This window comes from Hypanus sabinus, chromosome 9 (assembly GCF_030144855.1).
Source record: "Hypanus sabinus isolate sHypSab1 chromosome 9, sHypSab1.hap1, whole genome shotgun sequence".
Classification (NCBI taxonomy): domain Eukaryota; kingdom Metazoa; phylum Chordata; class Chondrichthyes; order Myliobatiformes; family Dasyatidae; genus Hypanus; species Hypanus sabinus.
Window position 1 is genome coordinate 76,464,644 of NC_082714.1, and position 23,153 is coordinate 76,487,796.

Genomic DNA, 23,153 nt, shown 5'->3' on the forward strand with positions numbered 1-23,153 from the left:
AGTTATTGTAAATTATCCAACTGCTCCCTAGTGTGTGAGCGAGGGATAGAAACTGGGGGGAGTTATGAGGAGAGTGAAACAGGATTGGTGTTAATGATTGAGACTCGAGGGGCTGAAGCTCCTGCTCCTATCTGTATCTCCCTCTGACTGTGTGACATTTGGCCCGTTAAATTGCTGCCATCCCTTGGTTGGAGTCTGAGTATTCCAAGTCCCTGTGTTCCCATGCAGAATGCAAATTATTTTCACTGCATGTGCCTTTACCTTGAAAGTTCCTGTTTAATTCACTCCCACCCTGTCAAACACTGTGTTATCCTGTCAAACGTGTCCCTACACCATCCCATCAAACACCCCTTCTGCACAATCCTGTCAAACACTCCCACTACACCATCCCTTTAGACTCTCATTACACCGTCCCGACAGATTTGACATCGTACCCAAGCTGCAATGCATGGCTATGTCGGTACAAACTGATCCCAGTCTGGATTTGGATTGGCTGCGGAGATCTGTGTCTGCATCAGGATCTGACATCAGCTAATCCCAGCCAGAGAATGCTGATTTAGATCACAAACCATGAAAGAAAGAACCTTTCAAACCTTTGGAATATTCTATAGGATTGGTTGAGACCCTTCCCCTTGCTTGAGACATCCCAAACCTCAAGATGGTCACAGTGAGTGTAGTACCTTCCTTCACACTTTGAAACATCCCATAGTTGGGTAGGGTTGAGATGGTTGGTTTTAGAAGCCCTGGTTCAGAAACTGTCCTGTTACCAGCTGGTGGGATAGACCACATCCTTGCCTTACTCACCCCCAAGATGAAGTAGCCATGTAATTACTCTTGTCTGGGGGGGGGGGGGAATGGAGAGGAGGTGGTTGGGATTTGAAACTTAGGTCCGGATCGGTCACATTTGCAATTTGGCTGGATTTCATCGGACTGGGTTTCATCGGATTGGGTTAAATCAGGTGAGGTAAAACAGGGCTTGGGATTGGGTTAAGTATGGATCAAGTCAGGTTAGACGTGGTCAAGATTGGATCGGTTCATCTTGAGTTGGGAATTTACTTGGGTTGGGAGTAGGTTGGAAATGGGCTAGATTGGTTTTGAGTCAGTTGGGTTGGGACTGTATTGGGTAGGAACTGGGATCTGGTTTTTCACGAGTGTGGCGGTAGACAAACCCAAGTGCAGAACACGGGCGCGGAGGCAGAGTCGGGAGGCATTATTGATGTTGCAAGCATGGAATCAGTATCCAGGAGCAATGCTAGACTTAGAACAGGCAGTCCTAAGAACCATGAGTCGAGGTTACTCACACTGGAGTCGACCAACGAACTGGCAGCTCCTTGTTGTGATCACAGGGTCTTTATCTCGATGGAAAGCAGGTGTGAGTAGTTAGTGGAACTTGGGAATGATTGGAAACTAAATAAATAAACTAAACGAGGTGATGGAGGCCCAATTCCTGAGGTAAATAGCAAGGTAGGGGATTGTCAGGAGGGACCATGACAGTACTCCTCCCTCAACGGGAGCCTCCAGGCCTGTCTGGGTGGTCCCAATGAAAACCCTGGATGAGGGAAGGGTCTAGGATGAAGGAGTGGGGGGACCCGGGAACGCTCTTCTGGACCGTGCCCTTCCCAGTCTACCAGGTATTGGATGCCGGATGACAGGCTGACTAATGCTCCTAGGGATCGACAGAAGGCCTTCCACACCTGCAAGACAAACTGGGGACCTCGATCGGAGACAATGTCTGCAGGGACTCTGTGGAGGTGGAAGACATGGCGGACGAGAAGATCTGCGGTTTCTTGAGAGGAGGGGAGTTTAGAGAGGGCCACAAAGTGCACCGCCTTGGAGAATCGGTCTACCACGGTGAGGACGGGGGTGTTCCCATGTGAAGGGGGTAGACCGGTGACGAAGTCCAGGGTGATGTGCGACCACGGACAACCAGGGACAGGTAGGGTACGAAGTAACCCCGTCGATGGCCGATGAGCGGCTTTTCTCTGGGCAGAGATGGGACGTGCCGAAACATAGGAATGGGTATCCGCCTCCACAGACGGCCACCAAAAGTGCTTTTTCAGGAGTGCTGGGGTCCGATCAGTCCTGGGGTGGCAGGCGAACCGAGACGTGTGCCCCCATTGGAGAACCTGAGGCCTGACGGAAACGGGCACGTACAGGGGTCGGGGTCATCCTGTTGGACTTCTTTTACTTTGGACTCGATCTCCCAAGTGAGGGTGGCAACCATGCAGGATGGAGGGAGGATAGTCCCTGGGCTGGAAGTGCCCTCAGAGTCGGATTGGCAGGAGAGCGCGTCCGGCTTCCCATTCTTGGACCCTGGACGGTATGTGACGGATAACTTGAACCGTCCAAAACATAACGCCCAACGGGCCTGGCGGGAGTTCAAACGCTTGGCGGTCTGAATATACCCCAGGTTTTTATGATCAGTCTATACCACAAACAGTTGTTCTGCCCCCTCCAACCAGTGCCTCCATTCTTCCAATGCGAGTTTGACTGCCAGGAGTTCCCAATTCCCTGCGTCATAATTCCGCTCGGCCAGGGGGGATAGTCAGCGAGAATAGAAGGTGCAGGGGTGAAGATTTTAGTCCAAACTTTATTGTTGGGACAGGACTGCTCCTATCCCGGAGTCAGAGGCATCCACCTCCACGATGAATTGATGAGCTGGGTCCGGATGGACCAGGATGGTGAAACGCCTCTTCAGGTCAGTGAATGCCGAGTCAGCTTTGGAGTCCCAGCAAAATGGTGTGGTATGCGAGGTAAGCCAGGTAAGGGGGGGGCCGCCACTCGATAGTACTCTCTGATAAATCGGTGGTAGAAGTTTGCAAACCCAGGAATCATTGAAGTTGTTGGCAGGTCGTGGGCCGAGGCCATTCCTCCACTGCCCGGATCTTCTCGGGGTCTGCTCTCGATGCTAGAGCCGAGGAAGCCGACCGAAGGAACGTGGAACTCACATTTCTCCACCTACACAAATAATTAGTTTTCCCAGTCTCTGGAGGACTTGACGGACATGGTGAACATGTTCTTGGGGGGGGGGGTGCTAGAAAATATCAGGATATCGTGAAGGTAAACGAATACGAACCGCTTAATAAAGTCCCTCAGTCCGTCATTAATGAGAGCTTGAAAAATGGAGAGGCCAAACAGCATGACCAAATATTCGAAGTGGCCCAGAGGTGTATTAAAGGCCGTCTTCCACTCGTCCCCCTCCCTCTCGAAGGTCCATCTTTGAGAAGATGGTGGCTCCATGCAGTGGTTCAAATGGCGAACTAATGAGGGGTAGAGGGTACTTGTTCTTGGCTGTTATATTATTCAGGCCTCGGTAGTTGATACAAGGGTGAAGCGTCCTGTCCTTCTTTTCTACAAAAAAGAAACCAGCGCCTACCGGGGAAGACGAAGGTCTGATAATGCCCGCCGCGAGGGACTCGCTGATGTACTTCTCCATGGCCTCTCTCTGGTCTGGATAGGTTAAAGAGGCAACTGGTGGGTAGCGAGGGCCCGGGGAGAAGGTCGACGGCACAATCACATGGGCAGTGCAGAGACAGGGAAAGGGCCCACTGTTTACTGAATACCGGTCCCAGGTCATGGTATTCGGTGGGGACTCGGGACAAATCGAGGGGTTCCGGGACAGGCGGGGTCACGGTAGCTTCCCTGGGAGATGGGGCTGACTGCAGACAGTTGGCGTGGCAAGACTGGCTCCATTTGGCTATCCTCCCGGTAGACCAGTCGATGTGGGGATTGTGTTGGGTCAGCCATGGGTACCCTAGAACTACCGGGGCTTGAGGTGACTGAATGAGACTGAACCGTACCTCCTCCCAATGGTTGCTGGACAGGATCAAGGTCAGGGAAGGCATACAGTGGGTCACCCGAGCCAGCAGTTTTCTGTCTAGGACCCAGGCCTCCAGGGGGGTAGTTAGCGGATCGCGAGGTATTCCGGCCTGGGAGGCTATGTCTTCATCCAGCAGATTGCCCTTGGCACTGGAATCCACCAAAGCAGATAGGGACAGGGACTGTCATTAGTAATTCACGGTAGCCGGGTCTGGGGGGGCTGAAGGGAGTATCGTCCGGCTCACCAGGTGCCCTCCCTTTTGGCCGCTGAGGGCAGGTATCCCAAAATGTCCTGGCTGGCCACAATAGAAACAATCCCCAGCTCTCCACCTCCAAAGTCATTCGGACGGAGAGAGCCGGTTCCGTCCCAGCGGGGTGGGGACGGTCGGAGCAGAGACTGCACTTGGAGCGGCTGGGGAAGGGAGGCTGGCCGGGACTGATAAGGTGGACCGCGGGCTTCTCCGAGGTTCTTTCTCTCAGCCGCTCTTGAAGTCAATTATCTAATCTAGTGGCTAGCAAGATCAGAGAGTCCAGACAGTCCATGTCATTCCTCGCTGCCAGTTCATCCTTTATCTTGTCCGAGAGGCCCTGTCAAAACACCTCCCGTAGGGGCTCGTCATTCCACCCTGAGTCTGCGGCGAAAGTTCGGAACTTGATGGAATACTTGCCATGCTTTGCGAACCCTGACAAAGTCAGCACACGTTTAGCAGCGTCCTTACCGCGAATGGATTGTTCGAAGACTTTCCTCATTTCAGGGACAAAGGAGGAGTAGGAGGAACAAGCCTCTGGTCGGTTTTCCCATATCGCGGTCGCCCAGGCCGAGGTATCCCCTCATAGCAGCCCCACGATGAACGCAATCTTTGATTTATCCGAAGTGTAGCTACGTGGCTGTAGCTCAAAGACTGGGGAGCATTGTAACAGGAAGGCCCGGCACCTCCCTCGGTCCCCAACGTAGGGTATGGGCTCGGGTACGTATGGCTCTCGAGGGGATGGTGTTGCTGATCGCAGGGGCGATACCATCCTGGGCGGTGCGGTTTGGGTAGTCGGGATTCTTGGAGAGGACGGAGAAAGGGATGCGGAAACTCGGTCCACCTGCTCACTGACCTTCCGTACATTCGTGGACAGCCTCCGAAGGTTTTCCGTGACCTCCCTAAGTAGTTGGTCGTGGGCGCCCAGTGGGCAATCCTGGCTAGCGAGGGCCTGTTGTACGGGATCCGTGTCCGCTGGGTTCATTATGGCCAGGTCATTCTGTCACATGAGCGTGGCGGTAGACAAACCCAAGTGCAGAACACGGGCGCGGAGGCAGAGTCGGGAGGCATTATTGACGTAGCGAGTGTAGAATCGGTATTCAGGAGCGATGCTAGACTTAGATCTGGCAGTCCTAAGAACCATGAAACGAGGTCAACCAACGAATTGGCAGCTCCTGGTTGTGATCACAGGGTCTTTATCCTGCATTTCCTGATGGAAAGCAGGTGTTTGTAGTCAGTGGAACCTGGGAACGATTGGAAACTAAATGAGGGGATTGAGGCCCAATTCCTGACATAAATAGCAAGGTGGGGGATTGCTAGAAGGGACCATAACATCTGGTTGGTATTAAAATTAAATTGGCATTGGGTTTGGGTCAGGGTTGAGCAGGAAATGGCTTAGATGGGATTGAGTTGGGTTGCTATTGGGACTGGAGTTTGTTAGCATTGAGGTCAGAACGAGATTAGGATTTGTTAGGATTCAGCTGGGTGAGGTTGGATTGGAATTGGCGTTTTGTTAGGATTGCTATTTTATTGGTATTTAGTTGGATTGGGATTGAGATTGGGGTTGGATTGAGATTTTGTTGGGTTGGAGATCATGTTGGCTCAGCGATTGGAATTTTGTTAGGATTTGATTGGGATTGGGTTGGATTGGGGTTGGGCTGGGATTGGATTTTATTAAGATTAAGAGAAGGATTTTCTTGGGACTGGATTGAGTTACAATCACCTATGATCGGGATGGGTCTGAAATCACACCTGGCTCCACGGGTTTGTATTGGTTGCAGACAAGTTCAACCATGCACCTGATGGATCCAGCAGCCAACGTACACAGTGAGACTGCACAACCATAAAATGACTGTGAATGATCCAATTCTTTAGCCGAGCTGCTTCCAGGACAAGGGAGGGTAGCATCTCCCTCGTCACTGGCCGTGGGACCTGTCATGCTCCCATGGCCGTGGGTCAACGTCACTCCAAAATATCACGATGGAATTGAAACTGGTTTATTATTATCGCATGCGCTAAGATACAGTGAAAAGCTGTCCTGCATATCGAATCAGGTTTATTGTCACTGACATACCATGAAATTTGTTGTTTTGTGGCAGAAGTACAGTGCAATGCATAAAGAATTACTGGAAGATCCAGTAAGAAATATTAAAAAATAAATGCGCAATGTGAGAAGTGAGGACTAAGAAAGTATTATCCATACAGATCAGTTTATTACTCCGTAAACTGAAGTAGTTTAAAAATGTCAAAAACACAGGAGATTGTGCAGAGGCTGTAAATCCAAAGTGCTGGAGGAACTCGGCAGGTCAGGCAGCAACTATGGACAGGAGAAAACAGTTGACATTTTGAGCCAAGACTATATATGTATGTGTAACGATATCAGAATGCCGAATAAAGTGTAACAGCTACACAGAAACTGCAGTACAGGCAGGCAATATGGTGAAAGATCATAGCCAGGTGATCTTGAGGTCCAGGTGGCCATTTTATCATACTGGAGAGCTATTTAATTGCTGTATAACCGAGGGGTAGAAGCTGCCCTTGAGCATGTATCTTCTGCCCGGTGGATAAACACACTGCCGTCTGTCCGGGGCCTGCTGGTCTGTGAGGGAATGCTGCCAACAGGTACGTTCCAGATTGATAGAGTCTGTGCTGAGGGATGCACTGAATTGTGATGTGGACTAAGGTTCTGGGGGAGAGGACTACCGTCTGCGAGATCATGGTATTTGGAAACCGAGCATCCTCAAATTCTCTCACAAACTATTCAAAGGCTGTTCTTGTCAGTGCACGGGTGTGATGACAGGCTCAGCTGTGTGAAACATCAATCCCTTGTCACCAATCAACCCTCACCAATCTTTATCGATACCTGGATTCACCTCGGCTTGGTAGGGTAACTGCTCTGCCCAGGATGACAAGAAACTGCAGGGTTGTGGCACAGCTCAGTGTCTCTTCCCTTCCCCACGTGTACACTTCTACATCACTGAAATCAGCCTCCCCTCCATGGACTCTGTCCACTCTTCCTGCAGTCTCAGTAAAGCAGCCAGCAGAATCCAAGTCCCACCCATCCCATAAAGCCTGAAAGCATATACCACCAGGCTCAAGGACAGCTTCTACCTCGCTGTCAGGCTACTGAATGGTTCACTGGTACTTTAAGATGGTTCCTTTGAGAATATGTACAAGGTATGAGGAGGTAGAAATAGTAAAGGATATGGTAGGGTAAGGGTTAATAGGTTAGGGTTGGGTTGAGTAAGGGCACAGAACAGGGCCACTGGTACGTGCTGCTTGAAACAAGAATTGAAATTACTACAGCAGACACTTGTGATTGCGATGCTTGGAACGGGAATTGAAATTGTTGGACCAGACATTTGTAACTGCCATGCTCGATAGAAAGAAGAACCTCTGTAGCCTTCTGGTTAGATTTGTTTCTTTTGTAACTGTGCTTGCTACCTATGCTGCTTGTCTCCTGCGCGCGGAGGTCAAGGACATACTGAAAAGAACCTTGGCTCTGAATCAACCAATGAATTAAAGCAAGATGTCTTGTTATGCATATAACTTGGCCTGATCAGCACATGCACACTCCATATTTGGAATAAGTTACTTTTTTTATGATCTGTAAGAATAAAGTAATTTGAGGATGTAACCAGAGGAAAGCGGGGTCAAGTTGTGTAGCATGACTCTCTGACATCTCCTCCCATCAAGATACAATAAAGAAAGTTGATCGAGTGAAAAACTGTGGTCTGAGTTTTTCCCTGACTGAGTTAAAGGCTGATATTTACACCTTGACCTCACAATCAACCTCATGCACCTTGTCGTCTGCCTGCGCTGCACTTTCTCAGCAGCTGTGACACTTCATTTTGTTGTTTTACCTTGTTATACTTAAATGCACAGGGCAGTGATCTGATCTGAATGAACAATATGTGAGACAAGCTTTTCACTGTGTCTCAGTACACATAATAAACCAATTCGGACGTGAGGGATGGTAGTCAGTGACCCAATGAGCCAAATACCAGGCCCGTGTGGCCTGGCTGGCTCACACTCCCTGCTAACCCTGTCACTATCTGCCTCACCAGGACTCTGTGTTTGTGGGCAAGAGCCTCCGTATCAGCCTGGAGTCAGACGCCCAGCCGAACTCCCACCCACTCTCAGTCAGTGAGCAGGAGGTCGGCAGCAGCCAGCGCATCAGCCAGCTCTTCAACGACATCTCCTACGAGAAGGTGAGGGTGTGGGAGGGGCAGGTGTAGATCAGCAGGAGAAACACTCAGAGCACAGGATGGCTCCACTACGGATGTAGACCCATTACAGCAGGTGGGAGGTGTGACTCTAGATCCCGAACCCCCGGTCACCAGGCAGGTCGCTGCACACCCCTCCCAATCCTGAGAATCCCTCTGTCTGACAAGTGTGTGTGTGTGTGAGTGTGTCTGAGTGAGTGAGTGAGTGAGTGTGTGTGTGTGTGTGTGTGTGTGTGTGTGTGTGTGTGTGAGAGAGTGTGTATGTGAGTATGAGAGTGAGTGTGTGTGAGTGAGAGTGAGTGTGAGTGAGAGTGTGAGTGTGTGTATGTGAGTATGAGAGTGAGTGTGTGTGTGTGTGTGTGTGTGAGAGTGAGTGAGTGTGTGTGTGTGTGTGAGAGTGAGTGAGTGTGTGTGAGTGAGAGTGTGTGTGAGAGAGTGTGTGTGAGAGAGTGTGTGTGAGTGAGAGAGAGAGTGAGAGTGTGAGTGAGAGTATGAGTGTGAGAGAGTGTGTGTGTGTGTGTGTGTGAGAGAGAGAGAGTGTGTATGTGAGTATGAGAGTGAGTGTGTGTGAGTGTGTGAGTGTGTGTGTGTGTGTGTGTGTGAGAGAGTGTGTGTGAGAGTGAGAGTGAGTGAGATTGTGTGAGTGTGAGAGTGAGTGTGTGTGAGAGTGTGAGTGTGTGTGTGTGTGTGTGTGTGTGTGTGAGAGAGAGTGAGAGTGTAAGTGTGCGTGTGTGTGTATCTGCCTGTGGGTTTCCTCCACGTGTTCCAGTTCTCTCCCACATTACATCCCTGACCCCCCCCCCATGAGTCCTTGGTACAAAGTGAGAAACTCCCCCCTGACTCTCTGACTCAGTCTGTCCCACACAGCTCACCTCTGCACCCTTCACCCCGTCACCCACTGCCTAACTCCCCGCGTCCTCCTTGACAGGGTGCGTCTGTTCTCCGGATGGTCTCCAACTTCATGACTGAGAATGTCTTCCTGCAAGGACTCCTGGTGAGAGGGAAGAAGCCATATTCATCAGCTCTCTGTCTCTCTCTCTGCCTCCTTCTCACTCCCGTCTGTCTCTCACACTCCCTCTTTCTCAGTGTCTGTCTCTCTTCCTCACTCCTTCTTTCTCTCTGTACCTGTCTGTCCATCTCTCCTCTGCTCTTCCTCCCTCTCACTCTCTCTCTCTCTTTTCATCTCTTCCCCTCTTTCTGACCCTCTGTCTCTGCCCTTCCCTCCTTCTCTCTTTCTCCCCATCTTTCCCTGTCTCTCTGTCTCTTTCTCTTTCTGCCTCTCACCCTATGTGTCACACCCTGACAGAGCTACCTGAAGGAGTTCAGCTTCAGGACGGTGACTTACATCAACCTCCGCACTCACCTGCAAAAGGTAACTGCAAACTCTGAACTCTAAACTGTGCTATAGGAAGGAGGTGGCTGCACCAGAGAGGGTGCAGGGGCAATTCCCCCACGACATTGCCTGGGACAGAGAGTTTCCGTTATGAGGAAAGATGGGGGAGGTTGGGCCTGTTCCTCCTGGAGTAGAGAACTGACAGAGGGGCAGAGATAGGATAGTAAAAAAACATTTTCTCCTGGTGGTAGGAGGGGACAGGGGTATAAAGAAGTGGAAAGGGGTTTAGGAGGGATCTGGGGGGGGGGAAACTTTCCCCCTGGGTTGGAATCTGGGATGCACTGCCTGAGTGGATGGTTGCAGCAAACGCTCTCAACAATTTGAACAAGTATCTGGACATTACCTGCCAGAAAATGATACGGACCGAGAGCTGTGGAATGGGATTGGTTTGGGAATTGCAAGGGCTGGCACAGATCCAGTGGGCAGAAGAGTCTCTTTCTGTGCTGCAAGAATCCACAGGTCTCTAAATTTTTGGACTGGTCGGTCAGCTTGTAAACGCTGGTCAGTCCAGATGCTCTCTGGCTCCGGAAGGGGTGGGTTTGTTTGTCAATGTTCATCCATTTCCATGTAGGCCTGGTCCATCCCAAATCTAGGAACTGAGGAGATCTTCCCTAATGATGGATCCTGCTGACCAAAGGGGTACCCTGCCCCCAAACCACACCAATGACCCATGTAGGAATGGGGGTGTCCCAGGGTCCTTGATAGAACTGGATAAAGGACCTCTGGATCTGGAACTGCAGCCCAGGTGATTGTATCACTACTGGCCTCACTGAGTCTCCAGCCAATGAATACTGGACTCATCGGAACTCTAGCCAATCACTGCTGGACTCACTGGTCCTCCAGCCAATCACTGCTAGGCTTACCAGACCTCTAGCCTATCACTGCTGGGCTCTGGGTTTCCAGCCAGTCATTACTGGGCTAAATGGGCTCCAGCCAATCAACACTGGACTAACTGGGCCTCCAGCCAATCAGCCATGTCCGTGGATATATGGAGGATAAGTGATGCAGGACAGGGAGAACCATGGAGGGTGGGAAGGAAGTGGAGGATGTGTTAAAGAGGTGTGAATCAGAGATGGAAGGGCTGAGAAGGAAGGCGAAGGGTGAGGGAAAATGGAGAGATTCCAATGATGTGGGGAGGGGCGTGGAGTGCAACGTGGCATTTTGGGAAGGGTGGATGGAGAGGTCTGGAGGTGCTGGATGGGTGGAGTAGTAGGTTTCTGGGGCAGATGGAGGCTTGCATGAAGAAAGTGGAATATGATTTGGAGAGAATGGGGTTGTGACAGGGAATGAAGGAGTCTGAGCAGGTTGGAGGTGGAATAGGGATGGAGGGTGGGATTTGCAAGGGTTTTCTGCCTTTCATTCCCCAGCCCACCTGTTGCCCTCTCCCTCCCCAGGCCATGAACAACCAGTCAGCAGTGACCCTCCCCACCAACCTGAAATCCATCTTGGACAGCTGGGCCCTGCAGCCAGGCTACCCAATGGTGACCGTGAACACCAGCTCCGGACTCGTCTCCCAGCAACACTTCCTCCTGTATGGATTGTCCACGGTGTCCAGCCCCTCCAGGTTCCGGTGAGCATTCCCAGGCTAATCTCTGGCTGTGGAATTCCAGAAGGTGGCTCTGACATAGTTACATCAATGACCCATTGGAATCCCAATGGTCCAGGTGTGATCCCTGTCCTCCCACTGGGATCCCATTTCCCACTCTGTTTAAATGTTCAGGGAACCATGTTTCAGCTCTCTTTAAACTCAGTGGACCCTATTTCCAAGTCTCTATTGGACTCTATTTCCCACCCCATTGGGACCCCATTTCCAGCTCTGGTTAAACCCAGCAGTGTCCTGTTTCTGGCTCCATTTAAACCCACTGGGACACAATTTCTGACTCAATTTAAACCCACTGGGACACAATTTCTGACTCAATTTAAACCCACTGGGACCCCATTTCTGGCTCCGTTTAAATCCACCAGGGCCTTGTTTCTGGCTCTGTTTAAATCCACCACTTTCACCTGAAGGTAACACCTAAGGGTATGTTTGCGTATTGGTGGTAAACAACCAATAATCTGGAATATTTATCAGTCCATCTTCATGATGTTTCTGATAGTGCCAGATTGTCGGGGGTTTCGACCAGCTGGCAGGTTAGAGAATGGGAGCTGGAATGAAGGGTTGAACAGACACATTTACTGTCTCTGTGTGATGGAATGGATGAACCTGCTGGGAATGGTGGGGAGTGTGCTGTTGGGGAAAGGGTAAGGAGCAAGCTGAAAGTAATGGGACTGAAGGTGATAAATCTCAAACACTTAATGTGATCCGATTGCAGTCAATCCAAGACCACTCCAGCCCACCCCAATCCAAGCCCTGTTGAACTCAACCACACCAATCCAAGAACAGCCCAAACTAACCACAGCCAATCCAAGGCCAGCACAGCCCAACCATGGCCAATCCAAGGCCAACCCCTTCCTGAAATTATTGGTAAAAACTCTGAGGGGCCAGATTAATCTGCAGTCAGAGGGAGGTTTTGTGAGGGAGATCATGACTGACTGACTAACTTGATGGTGACCAGAGATGTGGATGAAGACAGTGGGGAGAGCCACTGGGATCCAGGGTGAATCCGCAGGTGACTGATGGTGGAGGGGTATGCGATGGAACCCTCCCTGATTGTTGTAAACTTGTTTAATTTGGATTTGTGCTAGGTGTTACATTTTGGGAAGACAATCCAGAGCAGGACTTTCACAGTGAACTGCAGGGCCCTGGGGGAGTGTTGTGGAACAGAAGAACCTTGGGATACAAGTACATGGTTGCCTGAAAGCGGTGATGCAGGTAGACAGGATGGTGAAGATGGTGTGGCATGTTGGCCTTCATCAATTAGGGCACTGAGTACAGGAGTTGGGACATTACACTGCAGTTGGTTCAACTTTATTGCTATCTGACTGAATGTATTTACCACCAAGCAAACCAATATTCCTCTGGACCACAATACATACACCACACACGCATACAGCACATAACAATGTGCCATGAATAATTTAATAAAATATAATTCAAAATGTACGTGAAGTGCACAACACAGATATACAGTAAAGAGTAAACGGCTCACTCTCCTGGTGATGAGCTTGGTAATGGCAGGGAATTCATTAGTTTCACAGGGGAAGCTGTTGCCCAGTCTGGCAGCTCTAGTCCTGGTGCACATACACTGCACCAGCAGTGGGTCAAAGAGATTGTGGGATGGGTGTTAGGGATGCTCACCCTGCTTTAGCAAAGATGCCATTAAGCTGGGAAGAGAGCAGAGATATGCAAGGATGGTGCCGGAACTTGAGGAACTAAAGATTGAGCCATTCAGGTCTTTTTCATTGTAGTGTAGGAGACTGAGGGGTCATCTTATAAAATCATGAGGGGCTGAGATAGGGAGAACTCACACAGTCCTTTTTTCCCAACTTTGGGGAATCAAGAACCAGAAGGTGAAAGGGGAGAATTTAAATAGGAACCCAAGAGGCAACTTCTTCACTCTGAGGCAACTGAAACTGGCTTAGGTGGGGATCTTGGTTGGTATGGGCCAGTTGGGCCAAGGGGCTTGTTTGTATGTTCTCTCCCCTCCACCATCTCCTCATCCCATCTCTCCACCATTGGCAGCCGTTCCTGGGCCTCAAGATCCAATGTTCCCTCCGTAAACCCTTCCCCCCTCCGGTTTCATAAATGCTCACCCCTCACCTGTTTGTTTCTCCCCAAGTAGCAGACCTTGATCGGGAAATGTCCCCCGAACCACGGTGTTGTGTGAGCAAGAAGCCCTCCCTTGATCAGGAGATGTCCCCCGAACCACGGTGTTGTGTGAGCAAGAAGCCCTCCCTTGATCAGGAGATGTCCCCTGAACCACGGTGTTGTGTGAGCAAGAAGCCCTTCCTTGCTCAGGAGATGTCCCCCGAACCACGGTGTTGTGTGAGCAAGAAGCCCTCCCTTGATCAGGAGATGTCCCCTGAACCACGGTGTTGTGTGAGCAAGAAGCCCTCCCTTGATCAGGAGATGTCCCCCGAACCACGGTGTTGTGTGACCAAGAAGCCCTCCCTTGATCAGGAGATGTCCCCCGAACCACGGTGTTGTGTGACCAAGAAGCCCTCCCTTGATCAGGAGATGTCCCCCGAACCACGGTGTTGTGTGAGCAAGAAGCCCTCCCTTGATCAGGAGATGTCCCCTGAACCACGGTGTTGTGTGAGCAAGAAGCCCTCCCTTGATCAGGAGATGTCCCCCGAACCACGGTGTTGTGTGAGCAAGAAGCCCTCCCTTGATCAGGAGATGTCCCCCGAACCACGGTGTTGTGTGAGCAAGAAGCCCTCCCTTGCCACCCAGTGGTGAGGCTGGATCCCCTGGTCTGTGGGACAGGCGACTGTGGTGGTGCTGGTTGGGGGAGTATCAGTGCTGTGAACAGTGCACTACACCCCCAATTCCGGATGGCAGACGGGTGAGGGATGGGGAGGGGGGTGATGAGCAGTGGGGTATGTGAGCAGACTGGAGATTGACCCACCCTCCTGTCTCCATCCTCAGGTACAGCTGGTACATCCCAGTCACCTGGCAACTCAACACCAGCCTGCAGGACATGATCTGGATCAACAGAACAAGACGTATGGACCACCACCTATTCCCCCACCCCCCTCAGTATCGCTTTCCCCAGGCAGGATAAAGGGTTAAATGACCAGATGAAGGGACTTGACCAGAAAGTCCATTTCCCTGCATAGATGCTACCCAGCATGCTGAGTTCCTCGTGGCTCCAGATTCAGGCTTCTGGCCACTACCATCTCTTACTCAAGACTCTCTGGCGACCTGGGCTGCAGCAGTCAGAAGGCAGCACATAATTCGGCAGCAGAATTCTCCTCAAGTCCCAAGATATTTGCCCAGATTCCAACACATTTAGTCCACACCCTGGGACTATGAGATGGGACAATATAGAGGGAGCCTTTCTCTGTGTCTGATCACGGGCATGTGTAATGAGACGGTGTAGAGGAAGCTTCACTCTGTGTCTGACCCCTTTTTTTTATTACAAAATCCTTTATTACAAATTTCGGTGCTATACAATATATACAAAACAGTGGCAAACACAATTACTGCACTACAAATAGACGATAGACATTACACCAGAATGTTGCCATCCCTATCTACGATGGCATTTACACCCCGCGGAGCCCAACGGTCTCGAAACTCCTCCAAGGCCGCTGTGGACTGCGCGTGTTCCTTTTCAATAGTTACCCGGGCACGAACATACCCCCTAAACATTGCCAGGCAGTCTGCCTGGGGAGATCCTCCCGCCACCTGTTTCCAAGACCCACGGATGGCGGATTTCGCCAGCCCCAGGAGCAAGTTGACTAGGACATCCTCATCCCTCCATGCCCCCTTCCTTACTGGATGTCCATATATAAACAGGGTGGGACTAAAATGACCCTGGGAGTGTGTGATGGGACGGTGTGGAGGGAGTTTCACTCTGTGTCTGACCCCGGGAGTGTGTGATGGGACGGTGTGGAGGGAGTTTCACTCTGTGTCGGACCCCGGGAGTGTGTGATGGGACAGTGTAGACGGAGCTTCACTCTGTGTCTGACCCCGGGAGTGTGTGATGGGACGGTGTGGAGGGAGATTCACTCTGTGTCTGACCCCCGGAGTGTGTGATGGGACGGTGTGGAGGGAGTTTCACTCTGTGTCTGACCCCGGGAGTGTGTGATGGGACGGTGTGGAGGGAGTTTCACTCTGTGTCTGACCCCGGGAGTGTGTGATGGGACGGTGTGGAGGGAGTTTCACTCTGTGTCGGACCCCGGGAGTGTGTGATGGGACAGTGTAGACGGAGCTTCACTCTGTGTCTGACCCCGGGAGTGTGTGATGGGACGGTGTGGAGGGAGATTCACTCTGTGTCTGACCCCCGGAGTGTGTGATGGGACGGTGTGGAGGGAGTTTCACTCTGTGTCTGACCCCCGGAGTGTGTGATGGGACGGTGTGGAGGGAGTTTCACTCTGTGTCTGACCCCGGGAGTGTGTGATGGGACAGTGTGGAGGGAGCTTCACTCTGTGTCTGACCCCGGGAGTGTGTGATGGGACGGTGTAGAGGGAGTTTCACTCTGTGTCTGACCCTTTTTTTTTTGACCCTTTTTTTTTATTACAAAATCCTTTATTACAAATTTCGGTGCTATACAATATATACAAAACAGTGGCAAACACAATTACTGAACTACAAATAGACAATAGACATTACACCAGAATGTTGCCATCCCTATCCACGATGGCATTTACACCCCGCGGAGCCCAACGGTCTCGAAACTCCTCCAAGGCCGCTGTGGACTGCGCGTGTTCCTTTTCAATAGTTACCCGGGCATGAACATACCCCCTAAACATTGCCAGGCAGTCTGCCCGGGGAGATCCTCCCGCCACCCGTTTCCAAGACCCACGGATGGCGGATTTCGCCAGCCCCAGGAGCAAGTTGACTAGGACATCCTCATCCCTCCTTGCCCCCTTCCTTACTGGATGACCATATATAAACAGGGTGGGACTAAAATGCAGCCAGAAGGCGAGAAGCAGCCCACGCAAATATGCAAAAAGAGGCTGCAGCTGCACACACTCCATGTACATGTGGTACACGGTCTCCTCCAGCCCGCAGAAGTGGCATGTGGGTGGGAAGTCCATGTACAAACTGAAAAACTTATTGCAGGGCATTGCCCTATGCAGTACCCTCCAGCCGAGATCCCCCAGACCCCGGGAGTGTGTGATGGGATGGTGTAGAGAGAGTTTCACTCTGTGTCTGACCCCGGGAGTGTGTGATGGGACGGTGTAGAGAGAGTTTCACTCTGTGTCTGACCCCGGGAGTGTGTGATGGGACGGTGTGGAGGGAGTTTCACTCTGTGTCTGACCCCGGGAGTGTGTGATGGGATGGTGTAGAGAGAGTTTCACTCTGTGTCTGACCCTGGGAGTGTGTGATGGGACGGTGTAGAGAGAGTTTCACTCTGTGTCTGACCCCGGGAGTGTGTGATGGGACAGTGTGGAGGGAGTTTCACTCTGTGTCTGACCCCGGGAGTGTGTGATGGGACAGTGTAGAGAGAGTTTCACTCTGTGTCTGACCCTGGGAGTGTGTGATGGGACGGTGTAGAGAGAGTTTCACTCTGTGTCTGATGCACCATCAATAACTCACTCTGAGATGTAAGGCGAGATATCGACTTTTATTGACCGGAAGAAGGAACCAACAGTGAGTGACCACCATACTACATCCTGGAGACTGAGAGGCCGGGCCCAGGCTCTGATTGCCTTTATACAGGGGTCTGTGGGAGGAGCCACAGGAGCAGTCAGCAGGGGGCGTGTCCAGACAGGCACACGTAGTTCAGCACATTCACCCCACCCCCTTTGTTTTAAAAGAGTCCCCATGTGGCGAAGTTTTTTACAGGTCAAGTCTATCAGGTGGTCGAATCTGTCGCTGCGATCTACATAGCACCGGCTGTGATTGCACAGACGCCGGCGACATTGGTGATTGCACAGGAGACGGAGGTTGTGCTGGTTCCAGCCCACTAGGCGCCAGTGGTCCCACATGCATGTGCGAGGCGCCTGGTATATATGCATACGAAACGCCCAGTATATGAGTGTCGTGAGGAGTCTGTGTAGGGCTGGTGTGCACGGTGTCACCTCGGGTACAGGGTTCATAGTTACCGGAGAGTGTTCAGGGTAGTGGTCTGCTGCTCCTGTGGGCACCTGTCCTCCCGTCCATCAGGTAAGACCACGTAGGCATACTGGGGGTTCGCATGTAGAAGGTGAACCGTCTCGACCAGCGGGGAGTATTTATTACTCCTCACATTTCCGGAGCAGCACTGGCCCCGGGGACGTCAGCCAAACTGGTAGGGTGGTCCCAGTGACAGACTTCCTGGCAAAAGAGAATAGGTGTTCGTGAGGGGTGGCATTGGTGGACGTACATAACAGGGAGCGGATAGAGTGGAGTGCCTCAGGGAGGACCTCCTGCCATCGAGAGACCGACAACCCTTTTGACTTAAGGGCTAAAAGTGTGGCCTTCCACACCGTGGCATTCTCCCTCTCCACCTGTCCATTACCCCGGGGATTATAACTCGTGGTCCGACTAGTAGCAATGCCCCTAGCCAGCAGGTACTGGCGCAGCTCGTCACTCATAAAGGAGGACCCTCTATCACTGTGGATATAGCAGGGATACCCGAACAGAGTGAAGAGCTGGCGCAGGGCTTTTATGACGGACGTGGCAGTGGTATCGGGGCAGGGGATGGCAAAGGGGAACCGTGAGTACTCGTTGGTAACATTGAGAAAATAGACAATGCGGTCGGTGGAGGAAAGGGGGCCCTTAAAGTCAACACTCAGTCGCTCAAAAGGGCGGGTGGCCTTGACAAGTTGAGCCGTGTCAGGACGGTAGAAGTGCGGTTTGCACTCAGCACAAATTTGGCAGTCCCTGGTCATCGTCCCGATGTCCTCCAGGGAGTATGGCAGGTTCCAAGCTTTCACAAAATGGTAAAATTGGGTGACCCCCAGATGGCAAAGCTGTGCATGAAGGGCGTATAGCTGGTCGAGCTGTGCGCTAGCACATGTTCCCCGGGATAGGGCATCAGGGGGCTCATTGAGTCTGCCAGGCTGGTACAGAATATCATAGTTGTAGGTGGAGAGTTCTATTCTCCACCGCAAAATCTTATCATTTTTGATTTTGCCCCGCTGTTGGTTGCTGAACATGAACGCAACCGAGCGCTGGTCAGTCAGCAAGGTGAACCTTTTGCCAGCGAGATAGTGCCTCCAGTGCCTAACAGCCTCCACTATGGCCTGGGCTTCTTTCTACACTGCGGAGTGCCGAATTTCAGAGCCTTGGAGGGTACGAGAAAAGAATGCTACTGGCCTGCCTTCCTGATTGAGGGTAGCAGCCAGTGCAAAATCGGAGGCGGCACTCTCTACTTGGAAGGGAATGGTCTCGTCCACCGCATGCATCATTGCTTTGGCAATGTCCTCTTTAATGCAGCTGAAGGCCGCGCAGGCCTCAGCAGAGAGGGGAAACGTGGTAGACCTGACCAGGGGGCAGGCCTTGTCTGCGTAATGGGGGACCCATTGGGAGTAATAGGAAAAAAAACCCAGGCACCGTCTGAGGGCTTTGAGAGTGGTGGGAAGAGGGAGTTTTAACAGGGGGCGCATATGGTCTGGATCAGGGCCAATGACCCCGTTTTCCACGACATACCCAAGGATAGCAAGGCGGGTGGTTCCGAACACACACTTGTCCCTGTTATAAGTAAGGTTCAGAGCTGCGGCCACTTGGAGAAATCGTTGGAGGTTGGCGTCGTGATCTGGCCAGTTGTGACCACAGATGGTGATGTTATCCGGATAGGGAAATGTGGCCGTCAGTTGGTACTGGTCGACTATCCGGTAATTGATGCACCATCAATAACTCACTCTGAGACGTAAAGGCAAGATAGCGGCTTTTATTGACTGGAAGAAGGAACCAGCAGTGAGTGACCACCATACTACATCCTGGAGACAGAGAGGCCAGGCCCAGGCTCTGATCGCCTTTATACAGGGTCTGTGGGAGGAGCCACAGGAGCAGTCAGCAGGGGGTGTGTCCAGACAGGCACGTAGTTCACCACAGTGTCTGACCCCAGGAGTGTGTGATGGGACGGTGTGGAGGGAGTTTCACTCTGTGTCTGACCCCGGGAGTGTGTGATGGGACGGTGTGGAGGGAGTTTCACTCTGTGTCTGACCCTGGGAGTGTGTGATGAGACGGTGTGGAGGGAGTTTCACTCTGTGTCTGACCCCGGGAGTGTGTGATGGGATGGTGTGGAGGGAGTTTCACTCTGTGTCTGACCCCGGGAGTGTGTGATGGGATGGTGTGGAGGGAGTTTCACTCTGTGTCTGACCCCGGGAGTGTGTGATGGGACAGTGTGGAGGGAGCTTCACTCTGTGTCTGACCCCGGGAGTGTGTGATGGGAGGGTGTAGAGGGAGTTTCACTCGGTGTCTGACTCCGGGAGTGTGTGATGGGACGGTGTGGAGGGAGCTTCACTCTGTGTCTGACCCCGGGAGTGTGTGATGAGACGGTGTGGAGGGAGTTTCACTCTGTGTCTGACCCCGGGAGTGTGTGATGGGATGGTGTGGAGGTAGTTTCACTCTGTGTCTGACCCCGGGAGTGTGTGATGAGACGGTGTGGAGGGAGTTTCACTCTGTGTCTGACCCCGGGAGTGTGTGATGGGACAGTGTGGAGGTAGTTTCACTCTGTGTCTGACCCCGGGAGTGTGTGATGAGACGGTGTGGAGGGAGCTTCACTCTGTGTCTGATCCCGGGAGTGTGTGATGGGACGGTGTGGAGGGAATTTCACTCTGTGTCTGACCCCGGGAGTGTGTGATGGGACGGTGTGGAGGGAGTTTCACTCTGTGTCTGACCCCGGGAGTGTGTGATGGGACAGTGTGGAGGTAGTTTCACTCTGTGTCTGACCCCGGGAGTGTGTGATGAGACGGTGTGGAGGGAGTTTCACTCTGTGTCTGACCCCGGGAGTGTGTGATGGGACGGTGTGGAGGGAGTTTCACTCTTTGTCTGACCCCGGGAGTGTGTGATGGGAGGGTGTAGAGGGAGTTTCACTCGGTGTCTGACTCCGGGAGTGTGTGATGGGACGGTGTGGAGGGAGCTTCACTCTGTGTCTGACCCCGGGAGTGTGTGATGAGACGGTGTGGAGGGAGTTTCACTCTGTGTCTGACCCCGGGAGTGTGTGATGGGATGGTGTGGAGGGAGTTTCACTCTGTGTCTGACCCCTGTCTGGGATCTTCCCTCAGAGGTGTACGTGAGCCAGTTGGTGGTGAGAGATCAGACCTGGGTGTTGGCAAATATCAATGCTGTTGGCGTTTACAGAGTTAATTATGACGATGACAACTGGGACCGGTTGCTGATCCAACTGATGAGAAACAGGGATGTAAGTTCATGCCGGGAGGGAGCATGGAGGGACAGTGGGAGGGAGGGGGCGAGGCAGTGGCAGGGAGGAGGAGGGACAGTGGGAGGGAGGGGGCGAGGCAGTGGCAGGGAGGAGGAGGGACAGTGGGAGGGAGGGGGCGAGGCAGTGGCAGGGAGGAGGAGGGACAGTGGGAGGGAGGGGGCGAGGCAGTGGCAGGGAGGAGGAGGGACAGTGGGAGGGAGGAGGAGGGACAGTGGGAGGGAGGGGGCAAGGCAGTGGCAGGGAGGAGGAGGGACAGTGGGAGGGAGGGGGCGAGGCAGTGGCAGGGAGGAGGAGGGACAGTGGGAGGGAGGGGGCGAGGCAGTGGCAGGGAGGAGGAGGGGCAGAGGCAGGGAGGAGGAGGGACAGTGGGAGGGAGGGGCGAAGCAGTGGCAGGGAGGAGGAGGGGCAGTGCCAGGGAGGGGCGAAGCAGTGGCAGGGAGGAGGAGGGACAGTGGGAGGGAGGGGCGAAGCAGTGGCAGGGAGGAGGAGGGGCAGTGGGAGGGAGGGGCGAAGCAGTGGCAGGGAGGAGGAGGGGCAGTGGCAGGGAGGAGGAGGGACAGTGGGAGTGAGGGGGCGAGGCAGTGGCAGGGAGGAGGAGGGACAGTGGGAGGGAGGGGCGAAGCAGTGGCAGGGAGGAGGAGGGGCAGTGGCAGGGAGGAGGAGGGACAGTGGGAGTGTGGGGGCGAGGCAGTGGCAAGGAGGAGGGATGGAGCAGAGCAAGGGAGAGGAGGTAGGAGGTAGGAGAGAGGAGAGGGAGAAGGATGGGGAGAGGAAATGAGGAAAGTGTGACGGAGAGAGGAGATGGACGGAGAGAAACAGAAACAGAGGAGAAGGAGAGCCAGAGGGAGGAAGAGAGATGAGAGGGAGGGAGAGAGAGGGAAGAAAGCCTCTGATATGCCACCATATTCCCCAGGCCCCTGACATGCCAGAGTATCCCTTGGGTCCCTGACATAGCACATCATTACTCAGGCCCCTGGCACACCCCCACATTCCCCGGGTCCCTGACACACCCCCACATTCCCCAGGCCCCTGATACGCCACCACATTCCCCGGGCCCCTGGCACACCCCCACATTCCCTGGGCCACTGACACACCCCCACATTCCCCAGGCCCCTGACATGCCAGAGTATCCCCTGGGTCCCTGACATAGCACATCATTACTCAGACCCCTGGCACACCCCCACATTCCCCGGGTCCCTGACACACCCCCACATTCCCCAGGCCCCTGATACGCCACCACATTCCCCAGGCCCCTGACATGCCAGAGTATCCCCTGGGTCCCTGACATAGCACATCATTACTCAGGCCCCGGCACACCCCCACATTCCCCGGGTCCCTGATATACCAGCACATTCTCCGGGCCCCTGACACACCCCCACATTCCCCAGGCCCCTGACATGCCAGAGTATCCCCTGGGTCCCTGACATAGCACATCATTACTCAGGCCCCTGGCACACCCCCACATTCCCCGGGTCCCTGATATACCAGCACATTCTCCGGGCCCCTGACACACCCCCACATTCCCCAGGCCCCTGACATGCCAGAGTATCCCCTGGGTCCCTGACATAGCACATCATTACTCAGGCCCCTGGCACACCCCCACATTCCCCGGGTCCCTGATATACCAGCACATTCTCCGGGCCCCTGACACACCCCCACATTCCCCAGGCCCCTGACATGCCAGAGTATCCCCTGGGTCCCTGACATAGCACATCATTACTCAGGCCCCTGGCACACCCCCACATTCTCCGGGCCCCTGGCACACCCCCACATTCCCCAGGCCCCTGACATGCCAGAGTATCCCCTGGGTCCCTGACATAGCACATCATTACTCAGGCCCCTGGCACACCCCCACATTCCCCGGGCCCCTAACACGCCCATGTTCCCCCTTCCCATGTTCAGCCTGACCAGCTGAACATCAGGAAGTACTCTCTGATCCTTCATCAACCTCTCTTACTCCTCCACCAGGCCATCCCAGTGATCAACCGGGCTCAGCTCATCGACGATGCTTTCAGCCTTGCTCGGTAGGTTCAATGGCGGTGCGGGTGGCAAGGCGTGGAAGGGAGAAGGTGTGGCTAATTGGGTCAGGAGTGGGGACTGGGCCTGTGACGTTGTCCTGGCACGTCCCAGTCACCATGACCAGGGGTCGCCCAGCTAGCCGGCTGTGGCCACTGTCCACCCCGATCCGGCCCAAACCCAGACAGAGGGGACGCGGTGGGAAAACACATCAGGTCAGTCAGTGGGTGTGGAGCTGGACACAGAGCTTGTGGTTCCACTCAGAATTAGGCCAACAGGACCAGCAGAGATAGGGGGCTGAAGGGCCTGCGTCCCACTGTGGAGCTCTCAGACCAGCGTCGGGTGATGCGTTGGGCTGGTGGAGGTTGAGAGGTGCACCCTGCCCCTCAACAAGTGGGGATACCTGGAGGTTGAGGTGAGAAGTTGAGCTGATGTCATTGGGGCAGTGAATTCACCAGGAACCCAGCCACCTCAGACAGCTGAGTATGTATGGGCCAGGAATGTACAGGTATCCCAGGGTGCAGGG

General features: G+C 53.2%; 1 protein-coding gene across 1 annotated transcript in view; it reads left to right on the top strand.

Annotated features, from left to right (window-relative positions):
• LOC132400060 (aminopeptidase N-like) overlaps positions 1–23,153 on the top strand; it is a 45,532-nt gene that overhangs the window by 13,486 nt on the left and 8,893 nt on the right. The window contains exons 6-12 of the mRNA XM_059981144.1: positions 8,135–8,278; positions 9,222–9,287; positions 9,600–9,665; positions 11,081–11,256; positions 14,218–14,294; positions 20,454–20,590; positions 22,580–22,635. Coding sequence (XP_059837127.1) covers positions 8,135–8,278; positions 9,222–9,287; positions 9,600–9,665; positions 11,081–11,256; positions 14,218–14,294; positions 20,454–20,590; positions 22,580–22,635 — 722 coding nt within the window. The remainder of the gene's footprint in view (positions 1–8,134; positions 8,279–9,221; positions 9,288–9,599; positions 9,666–11,080; positions 11,257–14,217; positions 14,295–20,453; positions 20,591–22,579; positions 22,636–23,153) is intronic.